The 20545-nt window shown below is 36.4% G+C and overlaps 1 protein-coding gene across 2 annotated transcripts in view; it reads left to right on the plus strand.

Annotated features, from left to right (window-relative positions):
* Positions 1-20545, plus strand: part of ZFAND3 (zinc finger AN1-type containing 3) — a 325453-nt gene that overhangs the window by 246516 nt on the left and 58392 nt on the right. For both annotated transcript variants that reach the window (XM_082847531.1, XM_082847530.1), the window contains exon 3: positions 2773-2955. In XM_082847531.1, the coding sequence (XP_082703657.1) occupies positions 2773-2955 (183 nt within the window). The remainder of the gene's footprint in view (positions 1-2772; positions 2956-20545) is intronic.

A 20545-nucleotide genomic window follows, 5' to 3' on the forward strand; every position in this document is an offset into this window, starting at 1 on the left:
CTGTCTCGAGGCATTGGGGATTCTGTTAAATAGTACAATGATGACTCAGTTTCAGTTCTTTTAGGGTCTTATAACATTTCCAATTAAATGGTAGAGAGGTGGCTATAGGAGGGACACAATGATTATTGACATAGGAGAACTAATGAGATGATATGATATAAAAAAGAAGCATCTTTTGCAATATTTTTATTCCACTTATACAGTACCTTTTTCTCTGAGGGTGCTATACAAATAACATTGAGATAATAAGCCATTTTGAAATGTCAAAACACTGAAGAATAAGAAAGTGGCTAGGAGAAATAAATACACAGAAGCAGTAGAGGCTTTCGATCACTGATGGGCATGCACAGCAGGTTAGCAATTCTTTGGCTAAATCCATTGCATTCACCGTTGGTGCTGTAAATGGGTGGGGGCTTGACATGGAGGCCTTTTCCTTGGGCCAGTTTAATGCACACCATTCTACATCCTGTGGTTGAGATTGAAGACCATGAGTTTTCGTGTCAGATGGATCTGTATTTAAATCCTGATCCTGCTACTTACTAGCTATTAACTTGGAACAAATTACCTAAATTTTCTGAGCCTCAGTTTCTTCATCAGTAAAGTGGTGGTAATTATAACTCTCTTGTTAGGGTTGTTCAGAGGATTAAAGTAAATGAGTTAAATACATAAAACATTTAGTTCAGTGCCTGGCACATGGTAAATGCAACGTAAATGCTAGCTGGCTATTATGCTCAGAATATGTCAGAATAGTGATTCTGATGAGGTTGTAGAGCATAATAGCAACAGCTTCTTTGGTTCAAAAGATAAGGCAAAATGGAGTTGTCAGGATCTTCTGTTCCTTTTATGAATTGATGCAGTGAAGTATAATCTGTACTTCATAGACTAGTATAAGATTTTTTTAAATGAAACATACAGAGACTAAACATAATAATTTAAACAGTCATACACTGACCACTAGCTTTAAGAAATAAAAGAAATTACAGATAGGATTGAAGATCCTGGTTCCTCCCACCCCCAGATAACTATTATCCTAAATTTGGTGTATCATTTCCACATGTTTTTATATTGTAATTATGTACCAATAAACAATATATGGTGTTTTTACATATTTTAAATTTTTATATAAATATTATTAGATATATATCTTTCTGTAGCTTGCTTTTCTCTCTCAACATTGTTTTTGAGATTTTTCTGTTGTACTTATAGCTCTATTCATTTATTTTAACTGCCATAGAGTATTTCATCATATGAATGAATATATCACTCTAATCTATTCTCTGTCAATGGACATTGTCTATAATTTTGAATATTTCTGCATAGCTCTCACTTCACACCCCCCAAATCTCAGACGTAACCACCCTCCTGAATTGTGTTAATTTTTTTTAGTGTTTATAGATACATATTCCTAAACAATATATTATTTGAAGTTTTGCCTGTTTTTAAGGTTTGTGCAATACAGTCTTACTATGTTATTTAGTGACTTACTTTTTTGTTCAACATTATAATTTTGAGATTTATTCATGTTGATGTGTGTGGCAATAGCTATTTTCACTGTGTACATTATTTGAATATAATATAATTTATGGTCCTTTAGGTCTGACTTTTTACTATTACAAACAGTATGTAATCAACATCCTTGTACCTGTGTGTTGAATTTCTGTCAGGCATATACCTAGTAATAAAATGACTGGGGCATAGGTAATGTATGTGCATCTTTATCTTTAATGGATATTGATAAGTACTAATTACATTATCATTTAATTATACATATTTTCTAATTTCTAATTTGACCCATGAGTTTAAAGTGTGTTTTAGAAACTTCCAAATATATAGGATTTTTTTTTTTTTACCAATTTTTAACTTAATTGCTCTGTGGTCAATTAATAATGCCTGTATCTTACTAATTCTTTGGTATTTGTTGAGACTTTTGCTTTATAACCTAATGTGTGGTCACGGTTTATCCAGGTTTTAGGTAGTTTTTATAAATATTCCAAATGTGTTTGAAAATAATTCATTATCTAATGTCAGTTTCCCATAGATACAATCATTTTTGCTTTACATATTTTGAGGCTTTGTTATTAGGTGCATACAGATTAAGAGTTGTTTTATATTTCTGGTAATTGTTTTTCACTATTATGTAATGATCCTCTTTATCTCTAATAATGCTTTTGCCTTAAAGTCTACATTTCCTAACAGTACTATAGCTATTACTGGCTTTTTAATCATTTGTATTTGCTGGTATTTTGTTTATATACTTTGAAAGTTTTCTCTCATGTTAATGTTTTTAGTATGTCTCTTGGAAACTACATAAAACAGAACTTTATTTATTCAGTCTGAATTTTCTGTCTTTTAACTGCTAAGTTTAGTCTGTTTACATTTATTACCACTACTGATATATCTGCACTTACTTCTACCACATATTATGTGTTTTGTATTTACCCTTTTTTCCTCTGCTGTTTTTTTCCTTCTTATCTGTCCTTTATTGGTTTGAACAACTTTTATTTGTTTTATCCTTGATTACCCCTACCCTAAAATTTTAACATGTATTTGGCTTTGCAGAGTCTTACATTAAAATCAGTATGTCTACCACTCATCTTGGAAATCTTTAACTCACCCTCTACCAACCTTCTGTGTTTTGGACCAGTATTTTACTTCAATTCTTTTTATCACCCAAATTAGTTTTAATTTTTATACTAACTTGCATTATTTTCTAATACCCAAGGCAATTGTGAACTCCTTATTTAAACTGGTTTTCTCACACTTTCTCTTCAGATTTTCAAAAGAAACAACCAGACGATGATTCCGCTCCAAGTACAAGTAACAGCCAATCAGATTTATTTTCCGAAGAGACCACCAGTGACAACAGCAATACCTCGATAACCACGCCAACTCTTAGTCCCAGCCAGCAGCCGCTTCCGACAGAACTGAATGTAACTTCACCAAGTAAAGAGGAGTGTAAGTCTCAGATCCTGTGAAGTGGTAGAGAAAGCAGCCTAAGAATCATATCATGAGTTTCTTGGTAATGCCTCTTCCAGAAAAAATGATAGCAGCTCTTTGAATTCAAGATTAAGTGTTAACATTTAGGCCCCAAGTCAGCAAGGTAGAGAGTAAGTTTCAGCCTTCCATTGAGCTTAAGGTTGTTTTGTGTGTGTGTGTGTGTGTGTGTGTGTGTGTGTGTGTGTGTGTGTGTGTGTGTGTGTGTGTTTAAATTTATTTATTTTATTTATTTATTATTTTTGGCTATGTTGGGTCTTCATTGCTGTGCGCAGGCTTTCTCTAGTTGTGGTGAACGGGGGCTACTCTTTGTTGCAGTGCGCAGGCTTCTCATTGCGGTGGCTTCTCTTGTTGTGGAGCACAGGCTCTAGGTGTGCGGGCTTCAGTAGTTGTGGCACTCAGGCTCAGTATTTGTGGCTTGCGGGCTCTAGAGCGCAGACTCAGTGGTTGTGGTGCACAGGCTTAGCTGCTCCACGGCACGTAGGATCTTCCTGGACCAGGGCTTGAACCCGTGTCCCCTGCATTGGCAGGCGGATTCTTAACCACTGTGCCACCAGGGAACCAGCTTAAAGTTTTCTTAAAGGAATGCCTTTTATGTTAACTGTCAGGGTACATGAGGTTTTGAACCAGTTTAGGGCAGTTGTTCTCAGCCCTGGCTGTAAATTAGAATCCACTGGGGATTTTTAGAACAATTTTAATCTTCAGCACCATTCCCTGAATCTGTAATTTAATTGGTCTGGAGTGAGGCTCAGTGATCTGTTCTTTTTAATTCTTCAGAGAATTCAGATATGCAGCAAAAATTGAGGACCACTGGTCTAGGGAACTTAACCTGATTTAGGAACCTTTGATTGAAGCCTTGCCTCTGTCACTAAGTGGGCCTCAAGTGTTTCTAGGCAGTTAACGAGATAACACTATATACTTCATAGAACATAGGATATTTGAAGGGAGGAGGAAGTAGTTTCTTTTACTCTTCTGTAAGTTCTCAGTGACAGAATACTATTATCATATATGTGATATGGAAGTCCATTGTCCACTTAAGCTTTATAATGCTGTAACCATATCCTTTAGGGCACAACTGTAACTGGCAGGGTTTGTTGAAAATTGTAGTGATGTTATGACATAGCAGCTTTTTACCTTTTAAAAGCTTTACTTAACAGGTTGAAATCTGGTGTTTCAAATTTAATGAATATCTAGAAATCCTTGGAATATGGTAGGTTAGAATGTTCTATCTACTAACTTTGGAAAGATTAGCAGAGAACAAATGTTTATCTAAACCCCTATCATAAACCACTGTACTAGGTAGAGTTGAGAATATAAAGGTAAAAAAGGCCATAGTCCCTGTCCTCAAAGAATTTACTGTTTAGCAGCAGAAATTAAATATATTTCTTATATCAGTAGTTCTCAACCAGGAGTGAGTTTGCCCCTCCCCCTCCCCCCAATGCTGTAAACATCTGACACTGTATCGGACAGCCCTCCACAGCAAGGAATTATCCAGCCTGACATGTTAGTAATGCCAGGGTTGAGAAACCCTGATACATGGTTGTATGCACCTATTTTAATGGTCTTTCTTACGTATTGAAGACATTGACTGTTGAAGAAGGGTGTTGGTTTACTGGAGAAGGTGCTGTTGAAGATAGACACAATATGGAGGAAAGCTGCATGGAGTTCTGCAATGGCAAGTGACTCCTTTAGGGCCATTTATGGAGGACAAGGCTGGGCAGGTAGATTGTGGCCGTGCCATAGAGGCTTGAACGCTCAGCGAAGATATTTGGATGTTAGACAGTAGTCATGTTTTTGTGCAAAGGAAGTAATATTACTACAGTTATTTTGCAGAAGTAGCATGGCAGTATTGAAAATGGGAAGGATTATACTAGATAACATTGCACAGAGAAAAATTTAAAATTATTGTAACCTATTGAATAGAGGCCTAGGCAAAGGTGTTGAAATTATGTAAGGGGAGAAAAAAAGATGAAAATGGTAGTGATAATGTTAAGGCAGTAGGTTTTGTTTTGTTTTTAAAAATCTGTTGAGGGTTGTGTACTTTTTTTTTTTTTTTTTTTTGCGGTACGCGGGCCTCTCACTGTTGTGGCCTCTCCCGTTGCGGAGCACAGGCTCCGGACGCGCAGGCTCAGCGGCCATGGCTCACGGGCCTAGCCGCTCCGCGGCATGTGGGATCTTCCCGGACCGGGGCACAAACCCGTGACCCCTGCATTGGCAGACGGACTCTCAACCGCTGCGCCACCAGGGAAGCCTGAGGGTTGTGTACTTCTTGAGAGGCTGATGAAAGCTCTGGCCCCTTGTCTCAGAAAAATGACACCAACCATTTATACTCAATTTTGAGTAAAATTTTTCTAAAGCTCACTATGGCCTTTGGTTAAGAACTCCTTGTCTAAGGGAAAGGTTGGAGCTGATCAGAATCTCATCTTATGGAATGGCATCTGACTGGATTCACACACACCAGGATCAGGCCAGGATCAAAACAACTTGAGCAGCCCAAGTGCTCTGAGATAACAACAGCTACCTTTAATTGAGCACTTTATGTGCAAGACACTGTTCTATATGTTTTGCATATTTTTTCTTTTACTCCTCATGACAACTCATTGAGGTGTAAATACTCAGTTTCCCCATTGTATAGAAGGAAACAGGAAAAAAGAGATCAAGTAATTTGCCTGTGGTAGCAAACTAGTAACCAGAATAGCATTCAAATTTAGGCATTTGGCTTTAGAACTCATGCTTTTAATTAGTTAATTCGCAATGTGAAATATAACTGCCACAGAGAATAGAAGTATTCGTGTTGGTAAGATCAACACTTTTTCTGTGAAATTAAGGTATGTGGAAACGCACATGGTAACCAAAAGTTACTTGGTTAATTCATCATGAACTATCCTTATAACAGGGATTGAAAATAAAAACACTATATCCATATGACTGTATGACTAAAATATTTTCTCTGGAGTCAGATCTTTATGGGAAGCAGACCCATAACAAGGATTTACATAGCAAATGGCAGAGTGTGGACTCAGAACAAGTGGAGTTAGATGAAGTGAAAATTTGAGTCACGCTGATTGTCGGGTACACTCCGAGGACATATAGGGAAGGTCTTATGTTCAGTACGAGATTCCATCTTTATGCCCTTTTTCCCTCCTCTGCTTGGGATTAGACCTACCCTGAGCTCTGGAGCCCCTAGGACACAGCACTTCCTGTGTTTCCATAACTTGCCACTCTAGGCTTCTGTAGACTGCCACATTTTTCCTTTCGATATATACGTAAATACCTTCAATCTGATTAAGGATGTGTAGTTCTACCAGTTTCAGATCCATTCTCTCTTTCTGGTGACATCACTGCTTTAAACCATTATGTGGTTAACTCTTCAAGTGAAACTCTCAGAGTCTAATCTCATTTCCTAATTCTTGTGGAGCTCATTATTGTAAACGTTGGATTTTCATAGATCTGGAGAGAGGAGGAGATTTGCTAATATGAGGTTTAATGATGACTTAAGTGTTCAACTGGGCAGTTTGAGTTGGAGCTCAGGAGAAAGAAGTCAAGGTTGGCTTCATCCACATGCAGATGATAAGTGAAGCCTTAGGGGTTAAGTGAGATTGCCAAAGGTGAGAAGAAAGAAAAGCAGTGAGAATAGAACCTAGAGGGAAACCAAAACATAGGAGGCAACTGAAGAAGTCAGAGAGGAGGCAAATGATAGTGGGCAAGGTCACAAAAGGCAAGGAACAAATTTCATCGTATGGTGTAGACTTTATTAATAATAATGAAAATATTCACTCATATTTATAAAGTGGCTATCTTCTAAGCTCTTTACACATACTAACGTTTAATTCTTAATACTACTACTAATAATGAAATATTAATAATGAAATAATTAATAATGAAAATAGTCACTCATATTTATGAAGTGTTTGGCTATCTTCTAAGCCCTCTTCTAAGCCCTTTACACATACTAACATTTAATTCTCACAGTGTCCTATAAGGTAGGTGCTTTTATTATCCCTGTTTTTACAAATGAGGAAGTTGAAGCATAGAGTGGTTCAGTAACTTCTACCCAAAATTCAGAGCTCTTGCTGCCCAGTGTAGCTCATGTTCTAACCCACTGAATCGGCTCCAGAGCCTGTGCTTTCAACCACTATAGTATATTGCCTCAACATTGTGAAAATGCTTCAGGAAACTGTAAGCTGACAAGAAAAATTTAGATTTGGTGATCATGTGATTAATTCTCTAAATAAACTATTTAATAAACTATTTCAGTGGTTTGTACATTCATTTAGCAGTCTTTGCTAAATGGCACTAGGTTAAGTGCTGGGTACAGAAATGAATAAGATTAGGTCTCTATACACAAGGAGGTCACCTTTTCAGATACATACGTCTCTCCTTGAGTTTCTGGTTCTCCCTAACAGGTGCATGCGAATTTTAGGGTGAAAGGGAGGCAGTAGCAGGAATAGTGGTTAATAAGCATGTCATTTGCAAACGCTTTCTCAGGCGAGTTTTGCCATCTTGCCTAGGTTGAAAACTATGCTGGAGTGAGGAGGTATGTGCCTGATTTGTGGATGGGGTGATATAGGGATAAGAAAAGTAAGGAAGGTTTGTTAAAGCTGTCAGGGCAAATGCATTGTAAGTCAACAGGAGGTAATTAAAGTGATTGCCAAGTAGCGGTGAAGACCCAGGTGAGAGTAGACAGCCTGATCCATTGACACCTTGTACATTTCTTCAACTGTGACCTACCTAGGAGAAGAAAGGTGGAGGAAGAGGCAGCAGGAGATTACTTACATTAATCTTTTAGTATTCTCAAGAGACCAGAATTTCATCTGTTGGTCCTTAGCTTCCCCTAGAGAGTTATGGAGAAGTAAGGTGTAGGAGTTGCTGGGAAATGGGTTTGGGATTCCAAATCCAAGTACTACATAATCTGTAAACTCTGTAGTAGTTATGGATCCATTGTTATTGTAGAACTGGAAGCGTTAGTGTAGAACTGGAAGTGCTGAATCTTCTTTGGGGCTTGTGAAAGGTTTTACTTTTCTTCCTAATAAGCAATACTCATTCTCTTGATTACATCTGCTTTCTGCTTCTCAAAGTTAAATGAATATAAGAATAGAAAGGTGGTGAGAGTCTGGGTACATTAATGCTGTTTTGAAAAGACTGCAGATAGAGTAAGAACTATTGACAAGAATGTGTAAAGCAGAGAGCAGGACAGATTTTTATACAAAAGAATTTCTTAAAACACCTTGACTGGAGGTCAATAAAACAGGTGTCCAAAAGCTCAAAGTGATATTTCTTTGTCTAAACACACGTGTCTCTTCCTATCCCATCTTATGTGTGTCTGCAGAAGAGTCCATGGAACTTTAGCCATTAGAAGCATTTTCAAAAAGCAGTTGTAAACAAAATTCTAATAGTGACCAAAGGACTTGTTGTAACATTTAAATGCTATAAAAATGGTAACAGCTATTACCAGAGTACTTACTAAGTACCAGGCACTGTTCCAAATTTTTATTTGTATTAACCTACCTCATATTTATAATACCCTGTAAAGCAGGTGGTATTACCGTATCTGTTTTTCAGATGTGAAAATGGAGGCACAGGATGATTCTGTATCTTGCCCAACATCACAAAGCAGCCTGGCTTTCCAGCACCACCCCATTGCTGCCTGTCTCTGTAGTGATTTGTAGTGTAAAGGCTGTTGCTTGCAAACAAACTACAGAGGAAGGAATGTTGCGCAGACACTTAAAAAGAACAAAATAACATACATTTCTTAATGCTCTTGCTACTACCAATTTATTGTTCTTTCAATTTCCAGGTTTTTCATAGAGGAGATAAATTATGGTTTATTTTGTTTCTTTTTTTGTTCCTCCCACATCTTTATTGGAGTATAATTGCTTTACAATGTTGTGTTTGTTTCTGCCTTACAACAAATTGAATCAGCTACTGTACTTTCTTTTTTCTTTTTTTTTTTTAAAGATATCTATGACCCCAAACAGGCATAGAACACTTTCCTAGAAGCTTCAAATCTAGTCTAGGAGACATTGATCTTTTTTTTTTTTTTAATAAATTTATTTATTTTTGGCTGCCTGGGTGTTCGTTGCTGCACGTGGGCTTTCTCTAGTTGCGGCGAGTGGGGGTACTCTTTGTTGTGGTGCACGGGCTTCTCATTGCAGTGGCTTCTCTTATTGTGGAGCATGGGCTCTAGGTGCATGGGCTTCAGTAGTTGTAGCACGTGGGCTCAGTAGTTGTGGCTTGCAGGCTCTAGAGCGCAGGCTCAGTAGTTGTGGCGCACAGGCTTTGTTGTTCTGTGGCATGTGGGATCTTCCCGGACCAGGGCTCGAACCTGTGTCCTTTGCATTGGCAGGCAGATTCTTAACCACTGTGCCACCAGGGAAGCCCTGTGCTTTGTTTCTTGAGCCAACTTTTGAAATAATGTCAGGTTGTGGGTAGAACGCTGGAACTGGTTGTTAAAGCTGTCAGGGCGGATGCATTATATGAAATTCTGGTCTCTTTGAGGGTACTAAAAGATCAATATGAGTAATCCCCTGCTGCCTCTTCCTCCACCTTTCTTCTCCTAGGTGGGTCACAGTTGAAGAAATTTGCAAGGTGTCAGTGGATCACCTGGGTCTTCACTGCTACTTAGCAGTCACTTTAGTTATCTACTCTTGACTTAGACGATGCATCTGTCCTGATAGCCTTAACAAGATGAGCAGATGACTGGTCACCTTAAGTCAGAGTCTTATAAGATTGGACTTAAAAGATTTTTTAAAAGACCCTTCTCTCTATTTCTCCTATAAATTCGATTTCCTATTGTTATGCTCTTAAAGGCCTGGACATCCTTGCTTGTGCCCTCTGGGGAGCCTTATGGTGTACATGCCTACAGAGCTAGGTTTTGTGGGGTTTTTGGTGGCAGGGGGCAGGGGTTAGCCAGTCCCACTATGTACTGGAGGGAAATTGAGGTGTTGGTGGAGAGTTAGCTGGTCTGTTTCTTTCTAGGCAGGAGAGGAAGAGAACTGATACCTGCTACTAGGGAAGAGTAATGGCAAGAAATGGGCTTGTTTTTAAATATTCTGACATTCTAATCTAACAGTTAGAGAGGGCCCACCTCGTACAGAACACTTTTCTAAACTGTGTAGAGGCACATACTAAGCAATAAACAGCCACCAACACATATATAAAACAATAGTTTTTAAGGGAAGTTGGCAAAGTATAACCCACAGGCCAAATTGGCCCATCACCTGTTTTTGTATGCCCACGAGCTAAGAATGATTTTAAATGAAAAAGATCAAAAGGACAGTAATTTTACATGTGAAAATTACATGAAATTCAGATTCCAGTGTTCACAAATAAATTTTTATTGGAACACAGCCATGCTCATTCATGTATGTGTTGCCTGTGGCTGCATCTGCACTTTAACGTCAGAACTGGGTAGTTACTACACAGACCCAGTGGTCCTTTGCAGAGAAAGTTCGTCAACCCCTGTTTTACAAAGCCCTCTGACAAACGTTATTTTTCTGGGATCATCCTAACAAACAGTCTGCAACATAGGCAGGGCAGATAGCCTCCTCCTTATTCTACAGATGAGGAAAAGGTTTGAATGGTGACCTGCCTTGAGTCACATGACAGGGCTAGAGCTCAGCTCTGGGCCTTTTTTCATCCATAATGCTGAAAATTTTTCCTGTTCTTCTCTACTATATATACCCAAGAGATGATTTTGTTGTAACCAAAAGAAAATATACAGAAAACGTGAGAACCATACTAACTGGAATGTTAGTGAAGACTTTTAATGAATAAAGCTTCATTTTCCAAGTGCTGGCTGGATTTTCCTTTAATATGACAGTGATTCCCAAAACAGAAATTTGAGAGCATTCTTTATCTGTGTGTTAAATTAATTTTTTTGAACAAAGAGATTTCCATTGTTTCCTTGGAAACTGGTTCCTGGTCATAGCCTAACTTCCCCAGGCATTTAAAAAATAAAACGGTGGCACATTTTAACAGATTTCCTTGCTAAACTGCCCTTGGGTCTTTGAACATGAATTGGGCTTCATTGGCTGCTAGTCTTCATTCCTGTCTGACAGATCTGTCCCTTGGAAAATTAATATCACTGCCACTGAGTGGCTGAACTTCATGTTTGTCTGTTTTTACCAATTAAATTTATAATAATCTCTAAGTGAAACTAGTTTTCCCTTTTTGGACTATGCCTACTTGAAGACCAGATAGTGTGCAAAACAGGCTGACTTATTCTAGTAGAACATTCAGAAAATATTACCTATTAAAAATATTTTATGCCTTCCTGCTGGGCTGGTTTTAAGTGAAATATGGTGAGGAGATTTATTTACAGTTCTCTCTGTATGTGTCTTTCTCTTCCTTTTTCTCTAATGAAGCTTGGAGCATCAGGCCATTTATCAGAGATAATTATACAACAGATGGAGCTTTTCTGATATATAATAGTATCAAAGTGGGAGATTCTTTCCCATAATGAAGAATGCCAAAATTTTAAATGTCTCTTCTGATTTTAATTTAAAGGTACTTTTTTTTCCAGTGCATTTATTTATCTTGAAGCTGATTCTGTAAAGCATGGTGCTTTTATTAGGGCTTGTGTTCTAAAAGGATTGGTACTTTGCAGTACAGTTTGATAATGTACAGTTATATGCTGTATTGAATTGAATGGTTGTAATTCACCAGGAATCAATGTATGGGATCATTGAATGAATCCTGGTCAAAATGCAAAAGGACTGACCAGTTTAGCAGTGTTTTCTTATGGAAATTACTTCTATTCCACATTGTTAGCTGGATCAGATCTGTTCAAGCACTTAGAGTGTCATCTGACCTTTTTTGTAGTCTAAAAATAGAGTCAAAATTAAAGCAAAACCATGACTTTTAAATTAATTATTTGCTGCCCTCTTTTTTGTCTTAAGTTACTTTATTTTTTAAGTATACAAGTAAAGCAAAAACATACAGGTTAGAAGGTGAAAATATTCTTTTAATGCCTCCACCCCGTTCCCCACCCCTCAAATTCCCACTCTTTTCAGAGATAACCACTGTTTATTTATTTTGGATTATATATATTCTTTTTCTATGCAGTTATATACATGTCTACATAAATATAAGGTTTTCTTTATACAAATGAGAACATACTATATGTATTGTTCTGTAACTTGCTTTTTTACTTAACAATATATTTTAGAGATCTTTCTAGGTCAGCCTAATTCTTTTTAAACTGCTCTGTAGTATTCTGTATTATTATTATTATCTCTTTTCTTTTGAGACTGTTTCTTATATTTTACTGCTATAAACCATATGATGTAAACATTTTTAAATATAAGTAATGGTGCATGTATCATTTTTCCATGATAAATACATGGAAGAGGAACTAACAAGTCAAAGAATATGTATTAAAATTTTTATATACACTGCCAAATTAATTTCCAAAATGACATTACTACTTTATTCCTATATGCCACTTTATTTGAGTGAGCATTTTTCCCATACTTTTACCAACGTTAGGTGTTCTTTTCTGGGGGGCAACAGGCAAAAGAAAAGCTTATCTTTTTTTTTTTTTTTGCGGTACGCGGGCCTCTCACTGTTGTGGCCTCTCCCGTTGCGGAGCACAGGCTCCGGACACGCAGGCTCAGCGGCCATGGCTCATGGGCCCAGCCGCTCCGCGGCATGTGGGATCTTCCCAGACCAGGGCACGAACCCGTGTCCCCTACATCAGCAGACAGACTCTCAACCACTGCACCACCAGGGGAGCCCAAGAAAAGCTTATCTTAACTTGCATTTACCTGACATCTCCTGATAGTGAGATTGAGCACTGTTTTATATGTTTATTAGCTATTTGTGTCTCCATTGATTTGCCTATCTATATTCTTTGCTCATTTTTTTGTTAGCCTTTTTTTCTTACTGATTTGTAGGAGCTCCTTATATATTCTGGATATTTGTTATATATTCTTATATATTTGTTACATATCATGTAAATATTTTCTTCCGGTATGTCACTTAAGACTTTTTAATTTTGATTTGGGTGCCTTGTATTCCATTAGAAAATTCACAGATTTTAAAATTCAAGTCTGTTAGTTTGTCTTCTAGGTTTGTGTGTTTCTTAGAAGGCTTTCTCCATCACAGGGTTATAAAAATATTTTTCTTCATATTTTACAGTTTATATTTATATTTAGCTCTTGATTCCATCTGGAATTTATTTTGTATATGCTATGAGGTATAGGGATTTACCTTTATTATTTTTCCAAATGGATAACCAATTATGTCAAAACCACTTATCAGTTAGGCCTGGTTTGGAATTCCGTCACTATTTTATAAACGTAAATCTGTTTTTCGACTCTTTTATTTTGTTCCATTGGTCTAACTGTATATTCCTGAGACTGGAAAATAACTTTGTGGTGTGTATTGGTATCTGATAGAGCTAGTTCCCCCTTAGTTTATCTTTTTCTAAATTTTGTTGGCTATTTTTTTGCATTTTTTCTTCTCAATGCACTTTGTCAAATTCTATTAAAAATTACAGTGTAATTTTTAATTGGGTTTACACTGAAAATAAAGGTTTATTTGGGAATAATTGACATTTTAATACATTATTGGGCCTTCTCATATAGGAATATCATTTGTCTTCATTTGTTCAAACCTTCTTAAATATTCTTGAGTAAAGATTTATTATTTTCTTAGTGTAATCCTTATACATTTCTTGTTAGAAATTCTTCTTTATAGCTTTATATATGTATTTCCTGTTCCTAACTCTGATACTACTTCTTATTACTAATGTATGTGAAATATATTAGTATATCACACATAAATGTAGTATTTGCTACAGGTTTTTTTGTAGATATTATTTATCAGGTTAAGAAACTTCTATTTTTAGCTTGTTAATTTTTTTAAATCAGAGAGGAATGTTTATAAAATGCTTTTCAGCATCTGTTGAGATGATCATATACATTTCTCCTTTAATATGTAATCTCTTAATTTAATAGACTTCCAGTGTTAAACCATCTTTGCATTCCTTGAATAAACTCTGTTAGTTCTTTCAGTGTACTGATGGATTCAAAATGCTAATTTTATTTTAAGTTTTGTACCTTTTTAATAAGTGAGTTAATTTTGTGTACATGTGTGCTTGTATATGGTGGGCATGCTATTCCTGTCTAGTTTAGATACTAGTTACATTAATCTCATAGAAAGTTTTTCATCTTTTCCTGTGCCCTAACACTGCTTTTTGTCTTATGTTCTGACATTGTGTCATGTATCTGTTCTTTGAAAGCTTGAAGAATTTATTCATAAAACTGATTGGCCTGATATCTGATATTGGACTATTTATATTTTCGACCTCATTTAAAGTTAGTTTTGGCAATTAGTATTATTATAAAAATGTCTATTTCATCTACATTTCTAAATTTATTGGAATTTACTGGAACATATTCTTATATAAAAATTTTTTTCTATTAAAGGTGCTCTTAATTTTAGAATATGTATTGTACCAAGTACACAAACTAAATCTTATTCTTAGTCTAATATTGTTTATATTTCCTAATTTGTCTTTGTTTATGATCCTCTAGTGTTAGCTCAATGGAGAAATATTAAAGGTCTGGGAAGTTGTTATTGCCACCATTGTGTTTGCATAGGATTACAGCCATAATCTTTAGACTGTTCTTGCTTCTCATCTTGTCCTAGTCAATAAACTAGTCAGATGAATCCCCATTGACATCATGTTAAACAAAAAAGGGAATTCTTTTATTAACTCATCACTGCCTATTTGATCATCCAGATTCTTAATCTTGTATCAGACATCCTTCCCCCACATAATCTGGAACCTCATTGTTTTTGACCTTCCTACCTTTCCCAGCACTGATACTCAGCTCTGAACTGAACCAGGTCCTTGTTGTCCCCAAAAGACACCATGGCAACTCATATTACCACTTTTATTCACGCTCTTGGAAGCCTACCTCAGAACCATTTCATCCACGCTTGCTTCCTCCAAGGAATTCCTAACTTCCTCCCTGTAACATCTAATCACATATTGTGTTGGTCACCTCTTTGACATGAGAATCTCATCTCTCTGTACCAATTTAGAGGTTATACCCCAAATTAGCAGAGACTTAATTTTATTCTGCTTTGCTCTGCCCCATAGCACCCAGCAAGGCAATACTCAGTAAATGATTTAAATATTTAGAAAAGTTTACTAGTTTTTCATACTTTTGGGAACCTTCATGTGCTCATGTGTTTTGATACACTAAAGAGAGGCTTCTCATTGCCTGAACCTGATTTTGAGCAGCTACTTAATATTTTTATTGTTTTCTGTGCCATTCAGTAACCTCAAGGTGAAGTAACTCAAAAAGGCAGTTCCCCTACCTAATTTTGAAATTTGGTTGTCTTGTTGTGGTGACAATTCATCTCTTTTAACAGAGCTTTTAGCATAATGAGAGACTGTTTTTTCTGTTGTTGTTTTAACTGCAAATAGGCACCTGCCTGTTGTCAAACAGCAGTTTCTGCTTATGGGTATTTCTTTTATCACCTGAATTTCCCTCTTCAAGATTCCCCTTTGCAAGAGAGACTAGCAAACTTTAAACACCCATTTTTCAAGGATCCCTTAAGAAGTCTGCAAATCTGAAAGGTTAGTTTCCCATAAAGGTTTCCTCAGGCACTTAATGAGATTATACAGTTATTGATATTCATACTAGGTTTTGAAGCAGCATCATCACTGCCCCCTCTTTGCAAATGCAGATTTTTTTTATGTTCTTATTAAATGAAATGCTCTACACTGGACTGTGAAAGGTCACAGTGAACAACCACACATCACATAGCTTTAGCCCTCTGCAGTTGTCATACTGTTTTTATTTTGTCTAGATACAGGTAATAGGTGACGCTGTGCTGATTTTAAATTAAATCTGAGTTTTGTTATGACAGAAGTGTTTGGCTGAAAAAAAACCATATAATAGGGTCATCTATCTATTTGCGTGTTAGAAGTAGTTATTTTAAACTTACGTGAATATATTTTAATGGTGTTTGTGAACTTCTCTCTGAAAATTCAGAGGTGCCCATGCCAAAAAATGACTACATGTAACTTTATGTTTTGTGTTCATATGTTCTGTTGCTTCATAAACCGTTTATTTCACTTTTTGATCTGTCAAAAGGAGGATTCTTTAGATTTAATAAACAATAGGATGCCATGTTGGCAAGGAATTTTTAAAATTCCCAAATATCAATATAAACACTTCTTTACATAATTCAAATTGTGACATTTTCAACTATTATTTGCAAAGATAGGTCCTGTTAGTAAGACCTGCTAGTGTTCACTTCTGTAAAGCAAGGAGGTTTGGCTAAGTTTCCTTTCAATCATTGACACTTTGAACACATTGCCAGCTGTGGTACAGCTACTTACAGGAGAGGCTCAGCACAGGGTCAGGGAAGAAGGGCACCTATGTTCAGAACTCTTTTTAAATGTCCACGGGGCAGTACCTATGGCCTAAATAGACGTATTTTTTAATTTTCTCTGAAGCCTCTTATAGAGAACATGCACAGGTCACTTCCTTTTCTGGAAGGCAGTGCATTCTTTCATTTGCAGATGCAGGACAAGATTTATGAGAACACTCTTGGTAGCTAAAATATGTCAAAAAAATAAAAGCTCTTGTAATACTGAGTGGTTTCTTCATTAATGTTATGAGATTCATGCTTGTGTTGATGGTAAAATGCAAATATAGAAACCTGAGTTGGGCCTTAGTTAAGCCTGTAAATAGTCAGAACTGAAGTCTAAATTGGAGAAGTGACAGCTCCCGATTTCATATTCATATTAAGTATGCTTTGTCACAGAAACAAGTGTCTAAAAATAGAACTGACTTCATTTGCCAGGTGATATTTTGACCTCTCAAAAAAGGTTTCTTTCTAGTTTTGAACTGCAAGATAGTGGTGTCTTAGAAATTCAGTGTTAATTGCTGTTGGACTTTATCACATTTCGGAGTATTAGTGGTGAGTGTTTGTCGGTATCTTAATATACGGGATGCTCTTTTTTGGTTACAAGGGTTCTAGGTGAGAGATCACGTCTGAAAAACAAACAGATTTAACTGCTCAGAATCCTTTGAGTTACATGAAACATGGTTTTACTCTTCCTACATAAGTAGCAGAAATAGAATGTTCTGGGTTGAAATTATAATTCTAGAGTTTATTCCACTATTCTTGCCTTCATTTATTTAAATATTAATGTTTTGTTGAGAATGGGCAAACCTTTTACTACTTTTTGTACTAGTGCATTGATGGGTCTCTGCAGGACTAGAACAGTCAGTTGGCATGTGAGCAGAGTGTGGAGAAGATGGAAATTATATTAACCTGTTTTGTTCTATACCAATCTTTCTCAAAGTGTGGTCCAAGGACTTATAGAGGTCCTCAGGACCCATTCACAGGGTCCATGAGGTCCTTCCTTTTCCAACTATATATCCATGTGAGGGTGATTTTTCTTCATATGCTTCATATAAGCAATCCATTGTAACAGATTGAATGCAGATGTGAAAATCCAGGCTTCTTCTTTAAGCCAGGCTGCTCTTATATTTTTAAAATTTGTGGTTATTTTTCATAAAAATATGTTTTTATGTTGACATTAATTATTTTGTGAATTTTAAATGAAAATTAAAATTTTTTTTTCAGTTTTTATTTCAGATAAGGTAAATATCACTAGATACAACCCACATAAAGAAAAGCTCTTTTGTGTTCTTAATAATTGTTAAGTGTAAAAAGTTCCTAAGATGCAAATGTTTGAGAACTGCTGTGCTAGATTAACATGTAAATATGGTGAAAATCAACTGTTTATTAATAGTTCCATTTCCCTTCTGAATAGATATGCATGTTCAATAATTGATTTTAGCCTGGATCATTTTCATTCGGTAGTGAAAAACATATTTTGAACACCTCATATGCTAGGGTACCAAGAAGCTTAAGACTTTGCCACTACCCCTAAAGATCATGCCATTAAGGCCATTGCGGGGTCAAGAGAGAGCATTTCTTCCAAAACGCATACCCTGGCCCCAACAGGGATGTCCACGCTACCATAGAAGAGTCTGTCAGTACTGGGCAAATGGAAAGCATTCCTGATTTCATTTTGCTTGTAGTGTTTTTCCCTGAGGAAGGCGTTGTGGGAGAATTAAACTTTATTTCTGTTGTGCAGATAGACTAATAAGCATACTCACGCACAAACACACACACTAATATTTGCAGAGCTGACCAGCTACAATTATTTAGGGGAGTCGGGGTGGAATGGTAATGAAATTTGTTGAGAGACCCTTTTTATGAACAAAACAGAGAGCTTACCAATAGCAATTTCTTACCTACTTTGGAAATCCCCTTCTCATGAATCCCTGATTTAGAGCTAAATGGTGTGAAAAATCATGCAGTGAGTTAGGATTAGAATTTCTGAGAGATTAAAATTTAAGATTCTGTAACAAGCTTCGTAAATGGTTTAATTTGGAAGTTTCATTCGGAGAAATGGGAGGGCTATTATCGGGGCTGAAGATTTTCTGCAAACTTAGATTCCCACTCATTATATCTTTATGCATCCTTATTTATAATCGATGGTGTACTTCAAACTCAATTATGTAGACAGATTAGGTGTGTCCTTTCTGATTAAAACAGTTCATGAATTGCAGGTTTAGGGTGAAGCTGGAGGATAGGGTTTTCTTTTCTGAAGAGATGGCTTATTATCTTGTGCGTTCTGGTCTGTCCTTAATATTTATTACCATTTACTATTTGAAGTATCCGTGTGTATTTTGAAGGCTTTTAAAAAAGAATGTTTTACTGCTGAAGGAATATACATTCTTTGAATATTTTTAAAAGATAGTTTTGCATTCTTAATATGACCACATCAGGAGACAGTGTTGAGTTTATTTCATTATCTCCATTGCATAGATTTTTTTTTTTAAGGATGGCTCATCAAAAAACACTCCCATAAGATATTATGAATCTCTAGAGTGGAGGGAGGATTGTAGCTCATAAATCTGTTGTCTGAAATCACCTTTTGAATAGCAAGCCTGGAAAAGTGAGATGTTGCAAAAGTAAACAATGTACAGATTATGACAGAGTGGAATTGACAAGCTGGTTAAAAAAGGATGATGCATTTCTAATTAGCCCACAGTGCCTTAGTTAGAAATTAATTAGATACTGTTATGTAAATGTCATGCTAATTAAGCAAGAATATTGAAGTGTTATAAATCTACAAAAAGAATGGCTATTTTTTGTGTATTAATGTTTTGCAGTTATCATGAAAGCTGGTAGTAGAATATTTGATTACTGAGCTTCTGGCAATTTTTAGCTGACTGACTTCTTGACAGTCCATTTTTCCTAATTGATGTGGTTTAGCACATGGTATAACTGCAGCCAATGGGGGCTAGTGGAATCAGGATGCAAAAATAACTACTCATCACAGCTCTTTTAACAAAACCTTTCTGGGTAGATTGTTGATCTCTGTTTCCAAGGTTAAGGAGAAATACTGTTTTTCTATATTTACTCAGCCTTAGATTTTGAGTGCCTAAGATGATAACCAGCATAAATGCAGCCGCCCTCCATACCTGTGTTCTTGTCTTTCTCCTGAGTCGTAGTCTTCAACCAGTCAGTTGGATTGACTACTGTGGTAGCTCAGTGTTTTTTGACATGCTCAGTAACTAACTCTATAGGAGGCTGAAAAAGGTTCCTGCCACTTTGGCTTGAAATGTGAATGTTAATAGTTGACGGGATACCTTTATTCAGTCCTTCTGGTTTTGCAGGTTACAGTGACTTTTAGTATGCAGATTTGACCCCTGTCTTCAACTTTACAGGGCTGGCTGAAATCACTACTGGTTCCCTAAGAAAATCCACTACCCTGTTGCAAAGGCTGTAAAGATCTCTAGTTGCTGGTAATACAGCTGAAGAATTTCATTCCATGGCTCTCACGTGGAATTGCAAATGTGATCCATAGTGCTGCATTATGTATGACACCTTTAATACAAGAATAGAAACATCCTTAAAAGACAAGATAGAGAGTATTCAGACTTACAGAATACAAACCACAAGCTACCACACACATTATTTACTTGCAGATTCCAGACTCTGAATTGTTGAAACTTAGGAAAAAGTTCTGAATGTAATATCAAATGAAAAATGATAGTATTAAGTATCTTCAGATAATGAAGAAACTTGAAAAAATTTGACATGTTTAATTTTGCTTTAGCAAAAGAAAGCAACAAACACTCATGGTGTGATGGGCTAAAAGTTTAGATGAGTTAATCTTGATATTGTCTGGTTCAGAATTCCCAGAGAGTCTGTCATATTAAGCAAGGTACCTTTACTGTGGTTTTATTTTTAATATTTAACAACCCCAAACTTACTGTTCCAGACTCAGTTGCTACTAATATAGGATAGAGGGTAATAGTGTGAATCATTCTGTGCTTAGAAATGCATTTATTTTACCAATCTTCCAATCCCGATCCCAACACACACACACACACACACACACACACACACACACACACAACATCACTACATTAACCTGTAGGACCCAGGCAAGAAAAGACTTCTTCATCCTACTCTTCAGGTATTAGCTCTGTCTACC

Source organism: Leucopleurus acutus, assembly GCF_964270905.1.
Source record: "Leucopleurus acutus genome assembly, chromosome: 10".
Lineage (NCBI taxonomy): Eukaryota > Metazoa > Chordata > Mammalia > Artiodactyla > Delphinidae > Leucopleurus > Leucopleurus acutus.